Source organism: Limulus polyphemus, unplaced genomic scaffold, assembly GCF_000517525.1.
Source record: "Limulus polyphemus unplaced genomic scaffold, Limulus_polyphemus-2.1.2 Scaffold5738, whole genome shotgun sequence".
NCBI lineage: Eukaryota > Metazoa > Arthropoda > Merostomata > Xiphosura > Limulidae > Limulus > Limulus polyphemus.
The window spans coordinates 1,549-8,541 of NW_013671348.1; the positions used below are offsets into that span (position 1 = coordinate 1,549).

Genomic DNA, 6,993 nt, shown 5'->3' on the forward strand with positions numbered 1-6,993 from the left:
GGACGAGCATGTTTGGTGGGACGAGTGCGAGTCATCGCTGTCGTGTGGTACACCACGGTAACTTCGGGCCGTGTGGTACACCACGGTAACTTCGGGCCGTGTGGTACACCACGGTAACTTCGGGCCGTGTGGTACACCACGGTAACTTCGGGCCGTGTGGTACACCACGGTAACTTCGGGCCGTGTGGTACACCACGGTAACTTCGGGCCGTGTGAGCTGCCGTGTGGTACACCACGGTAACTTCGGGCCGTGTGGTACACCACGGTAACTTCGGGCCGTGCGAGTTATCACTGTCGTGTGGTACACCACGGTAACTTCGGGCCGTGTGGTACACCACGGTAACTTCGGGCCGTGTGAGTTATCACTGTCGTGTGGTACATCAGGATTGATTGACGTTGTAATTCTGTCAATTTATAGAGTAACAGAGATCAAAGTAAACGACATGGATGCAAATGTCTGAACAACAGACAATATTTTTATTTCCAATAATCATCAAATGACATTCTCTAGACAGTTTTATTTTTCAAATCAAATCTAAATTTTAATAGTTGATGCCAGATAATTGAGACCCAATCCCCGACCATTACTAATGAAAGGTGGATTTCCCGAAAACCGGTCGAATATCGTGACGTGGAGAATCCAACTATCGTTCTGTCTGTCACGTTCTCTTGCCGTAAGGTAAACTTCTCTTCAAGATAGGATATCTCAACAAAGAAAATATATTATCTGTCATTTTTTGTGTTAATGTTTCAGCGAAAAAGTGGGGGGGGGGGGGGGTAGAAATAATGAATCGTGCAGAATTAACAACATGCATGTAATACACTAAACATATGAACGAGGGTCCGGATCCCCGTCGCACCAAACATGCTCGCTCTTTCAGCCATGGGGGCGTTATAATGTGACGGTCAATCCCACTATTCGTTGGTAAAAGAGTAGCCTAAGAGTTTGCGGTGGGTGATGACTAGCTGTCTTTCTTCTAGTCTTGCACTGCTACATTAGGGACGGCTAGTGAGTTCTGTTTTTTTTTATGTCGGATTATTTTCGCAAAGTTTTAATTTTACGAAGCTCCAGGATGATAATTCACATATTAATGTGTTAACATCAGACTCTTTAACAGTTTGAACTTTTCTGAAAAAGCTCGGATTAAAGAACGGCTTTGTTTGTATATGATATTTGCCTTTTTTTTCATTAACCTGCCTTATTCCTGTCGCGCTGGCCTGGCACAGCTTAGTGGTCAAGATACTCGACTCTGAATCTGCAGGTCGCGGGATCGAATCCTTTCATCAAACGTTCTCGCCATTTCAGCCATGGGGGCGTTATAATGTGACGGTTAACTCCACTGTTCATTGGAAAGAGTAGCCCAAGAGTTTGTGGTGGGTGGTGTTGACTAGCTGAATTTCCTCTAATCTATTACTTCCAAATTAGGGACGGCTAGCACAGATAGCCGTCGAGTAACTTTGCTCAAAATTTAAAAACAAACAAACCAGTTACTGGGCCGTAGGAAGCGGTAAAGCCAGTCAGGCCATGGCCTTACCACTTTCTCACTTATGAAATGCCTGTGTCACTTGAAATAGTGTGGAAGTTATGAAATGCCTGTGTCACTTGAAATAGTGTGGAAGTTATGAAATGCCTGTGTCACTTGAAATAGTGTGGAGGCTATGAAATGCCTGTGTCACTTGAAGCGGTGTGGAGGCTATGAAATGCCTGTGTCACTTGAAGCGGTGTGGAGGCTATGAAATGCCTGTGACACTTGAAGCGGTGTGGAGGCTATGAAATGCCTGTGACACTTGAAGCGGTGTGGAGGCTATGAAATGCCTGTGTCACTCGAAGCGGTGTGGAGGCTATGAAATGCCTGTGTCACTCGAAGCGGTGTGGAGGCTATGAAATGCCTGTGTCACTCGAAGCGGTGTGGAGGCTATGAAATGCCTGCGTCACTCGAAGTGGTGTGGAGGCTACGAAATGCCTGCGGCACTCGAAGTGGTGTGGAGGTTACGAATTGCCTGTGTCACTTGAGGACAATCAATGTTTCTTGAAGTTTCTATAGACAGCACGTGACCTCACGGTGATTAATCATTGGTCTCGTCTTACGTCATCCTCCTCAGAGGCTCTCCAGTAATGTCCTAACTGTGGCAGATCGCTTTGTGTGGGGGTGGAGATAAAGCTACTCTCTTGTACCGGTGATGATTCTAGTCGATCGTCACTTGTGGTTCACGTGCGATCGAAGATCTCTAGTTGACCTGCTAGAACAGGACTAGATTTACTTATTCTACACTATGCTTCGCGCTTCAGCTGTCACTAGCCCGGCTAAGCCTGTGCCTCCGCCGAAAACCTTTCGTGTCTTGGGAGAAAACATACACGAGAAGTCGGTTACCTACAAGGCCATATCCCCAGAGCCGGTGAAGGCGCCGGTACTCGGCCAACCCTCACCTCGTCAGCCAACATCCTCCGTCTCCTCGTACGGTGGGCTCGGTTATCGTTTTGCTAGCGTGGAGCGACTGACACAACGACATAAACTCTATGATAATAACCTTGTCCAGAATGCATTCTTAACCGAAATAAACAGCTCTTCAAGAGCCTCGTCACCAAGTCTGACTGTAAGTGAAGTTAGCGTATTTTTCTACGCAGTTAAAGTTACGGACCATCAACCTTCACTAACTCTGCACATTCTGCTAATAATGTGTAAAAAAAAAAAGTGTATTGATGCTTGTTTTTTCAAAGTCCCGAGGTCTTTCCGTTCACTTTTATGGATCTACATTTTATTAATACTTTTAATGTTAAGCCTTACGAATTGTTAAACTCGTCAACTCCTTATGATTGTGAGTTTGGTTGAAGTATATATATTTCAAAATGTCTGACTTCCACTTATGTATGGTAACTTAAAAGAAATCCGTTTAATGCTTCCTATAAACATGATCTGATTTCTTTTCGTGCCCAGATTTATTAATCACCGTGAAAGTTCGAAATAAACCCGTGCCTGGCTCCAACCAACTTCCGTGAATTTGATAGCATACGCGACGCATGCTATAAAAACTGATATTAAGATCACGCGTAAGCTTTGGTTACAGCATATCATCATATTCGTAAGTTAAAAGTCACTTACATACGAACAGCTGATCCTACTTTTTGTTCGTATTTTAGCGTCATTATAATGTTCAAAATATCTTTTACCTTTTTTTTTGCCTTTGCTAGAAATTTTAATTTTTCAAATTCTGTGTTAATCACCCGGAATGATATGAAAAAAAAATCGAATAATGTTTGTCTTTTAAATTAAACCTATTTTCCATATCACTTGTGTTGTAATATTGCTATCACAGTTTTATTCATCCTTCAATATCGTTACGTCTCTGCTTGTTTGTTAATTTCCCGTAAAAAATCTTCCCGAATAACTTGAGCGATACAAGTCCTTTCTTAAATAAAACTAGTTTATTCTTTCTCAATACAACTTTGCAATACACTTAATTTCCACAGTCACTTTAACTTAAACATACGCTATAATTTACAACGATTCACGCACTTTTCTTACGGTCACTACCGCGCTTGACTCAATTGTCCGTCTATCTGTCTGCAATTTTATTCCGATTAATTAAATTCGCTTTATCTGGCGCACTTATATACAAGAATAGAGGGCGCGTAGAAAGGACCAGAATTGCCACGAACAGCCATGATCCTTCTAGAATATCATGACGTATTGCTAGCGTCACGTGACTTCCGCTGTCGTAACAATATTATAAGTCTGGGTTTAATTGTCGTGAATAATATATTTTTATTGTCACGTGATTCATACACATTTTGGGTCTTTTTTTTTGTCAATACAAACGGTTCTCTTTTCAGTTGTAAGAATTTTTGGTTTGTGTTCTTATCTAGTTCTAAATTATATAGGGACCTTTCTTCACGTATATGTTTATTGTGAGGTGTATCAGTATCTGTTGTTACAAAGAATTTTCTCCGTTCTATAGGCTGTTAGGTTATAACAAACAATTGCACAAGTTTTTAGCTAAAACTTTTAAAACTACATTGTTGAATATAAAATTACTACAAAAATCTCATGACTCGTTTACTTTACGTGTATTGATATCTTAATTATCTCATTACTCGTTTACTTTACGTGTATTGATATCTTAATTATCTCATGACTCGTTTACTTTACGTGTATTGATATCTTAATTATCTCATGACTCGTTTACTTTACGTGTATTGATATCTTAATTATCTCATGACTCGTTTACTTTACGTGTATTGATATCGTAATTATCTCATGACTCGTTTACTTTACGTGTATTGATATCGTAATTATCTCATGACTCGTTTACTTTACGTGTATTGATATCGTAATTATCTCATGACTCGTTTACTTTACGTGTAATGATATCGTAATTAACGGGATGGATATTCATAGGAACATGTTTTCAGAAGTAACGACCGACTCCATTTTCATATAATGCGTTTGTGTATGTCTAAACTGGTCGAACCTCTGTAAGGTGTTATTGGGATTACGGCCGAAAATGTTAACAGCAAAGTTCCCAACTGACAAAATGCATTTTAATCTTTGTAGGTTTTAGTTTTCTTGTGCATTATGTTCTTCTAGCCAGGTTGTTGTCTAGTTTATTAATTTATAGGTTACTTTTGTTTATAATATGTAGTTAGGTCAGAAGTCCTTAATAATCTCCCATTATTCTCCAAACAGAGATGTGGTATTCATTCTTACAAACACGCATTTTCCTACAGGCTTCTTTCCATATCTCAGTCTTTGTGTGTGTGTGTGTGTGTGAGAAAGAGAGATTTTTTTTTACCACTCACTGGAGATTACAGGCTCCTGTGGTACAGAAAATATAACTTGTTATGGCTACTAAGGTGAACCTAAGTTTCATGTAAAGGTATATTCTAAAAGTCCGTATTTCCAGTTGTTACTAACCGAATTGTGGTTTCCTGACGAACGGAATCCAATTTTTGTCGCTTTATTTTGTTTTCGAAGCAGTGAAATGGTTATTATTACAAAACGTTAAAATAAAGGTAAACGTTTATGTAAAAGTTATAATTAATAGTAGTTTTGTTCTTGTGTTATAAACGGAAACTGGCTTGGATACTAATTTCTGATGTAGTAACTTAAGGCGTACCTTTTCAATAAGAAGCTACTTGTTTCAACACTTACCCTTTTTTTAAACTAGTATGTTCTATCTGAGACTACAATGGATTAACTGCAAATTGCGTAATCGAAATGTTACACGTGACTGTTACATGGCCATGTAACAGTCACGTGGGATGACGTTTTACAGTGACAACCCGGTACCATGTAACAGTCACGTGGGATGACGTTTTACAGTGACAACCCGGTAATAAAAGGGGTTCGTTGTAAAACGTCATCCCACGTGACTGTTACATGATAAAAGGGGTTCGTTGTAAAACATCAGCTCGTGGTCACGTGAAAACACTGTAGCAGGAGGTTACTTAAAACTAATTTTCTGTGTCGTTACCAAGAAACGTGTTGCTAATACCACACGATCTGCGTCCAGCTGCTGGAGGCGGAAGTGATACCACATGTTCTGAGTCCATTTGTTGTAGGCGGAAGTGATACCATACGTTCTGCGTCCAGTTGCTCGAGGTAGGAGCAGTGACGATGTCAAGGAGAGGTGAGGGGTGACGGTCTGCTTCCCCTAAAATGTTCACTAAAACTTTTAGAAAAATTAAGTTTCCCAGGATACAATGTTACTAGGCGACCCTACACAGGAAAAATCTAACAAAACATTATCCAATCACAGTAGGAATTTAAAATTCCGAAATCACACAGTCTGGTCGAAGCGCCAGCAGCACTCTAGTCCAGCGAGAAAATTTGATTGAACCTTGGGCCACAACAGTTGCTCAAGAAAGTACCCGTATTATTAAACGAAACTGTTTTATAACTTATTTCCATTATTGTATACGTGTGTTATTAATTTCTATAAGCTATTCCATGGCATTATGTTTACATTTTAACAGGCTCCTCTGGCATTATGTTTAGATTTTTAACAGGCTCCTCACGAGCCAGTGGGGGGACATTTTTTGGTGAAAGCAGCAACAAAAACTACCAAATTCAGTTTTTCTTAATTTGAACTTAAATTGTTTTGGCTAAAAAGAAGGCATATCCCGCACTCTTTTAGCTTTGGGGCTGCAAAAAGTGATTTGAAGGTGACTGAAATCCGTCGATGCATCACGAGCTTAACAGCCAAGCAAAAGAAGCATGGAAGTCTCCAAATGACCCGTAGAGGTATTCAGGAACCGTCTAGAACCATGGTAGATATTGTGCAGCAAGCCGAGTACAATATTATGCCCATATCTGCTTTCAAAGTGTTCCTGTCTACTCATCCTACTGCTGACTATCGTGATGCTTCGACCTTCCCTAACGAATTGCAAGTGAATTCATTCGTATCTCAGTTGAAAGCTAAACATAAAAAGGTGATAGCAGAAGCATAAAAGGTTGTCAATTGTTTAATTAATGATGTTGAGAATGTGGCTTTAGTGATATATACTGAATGTATTTCCAGCGGGTAGACCTTAGTACTATCTGGTATGGAGACTTGAGGATGCTGTATTTCACTTAAAAATTTATGAATTAACAAACGAAAACTTGTGTCGAAGTTGTCTCGAAAAGATACGTCCAAAACCACCGTCTTCGGGAGTTTCCGGATTGAAGTTACTTTTAATATTCAACAAAGTTAGTGTACAGACATGCCCTTGGCTCCCGAGGGACGTGTTAAAATGCTCACTGAGTTTAAGTTCAATTTCGAATATTGTATTTAATATAAAGTCAGTGTGATAACTCACTGGAAAAAAAAAATTAGCAGAACCGATAAAGAATCTTTTTGTAAACAATGTGTGTTAATGTCTGTGAATTTATGCACAAGAAGTGTGCTGATGACAACGGTTTGATGAGGAACGAGGACAAAGTATAAAGTTAAAACTACTATGTTATATTGCCTTTTTTCCGGGGACAGAGTATAAAGTTAAAACTACTAGGT

General features: G+C 39.8%; 1 protein-coding gene across 1 annotated transcript in view; it reads left to right on the forward strand.

Moving 5' to 3' along the window:
* Positions 1–2,274: 2,274 nt before the first annotated feature.
* LOC106472924 (septin-7-like) overlaps positions 2,275–6,993 on the forward strand; it is a 43,248-nt gene continuing 38,529 nt past the window's right edge. Inside the window, exon 1 of the mRNA XM_022401461.1 lies at positions 2,275–2,595. Coding sequence (XP_022257169.1) covers positions 2,275–2,595 — 321 coding nt within the window. The remainder of the gene's footprint in view (positions 2,596–6,993) is intronic.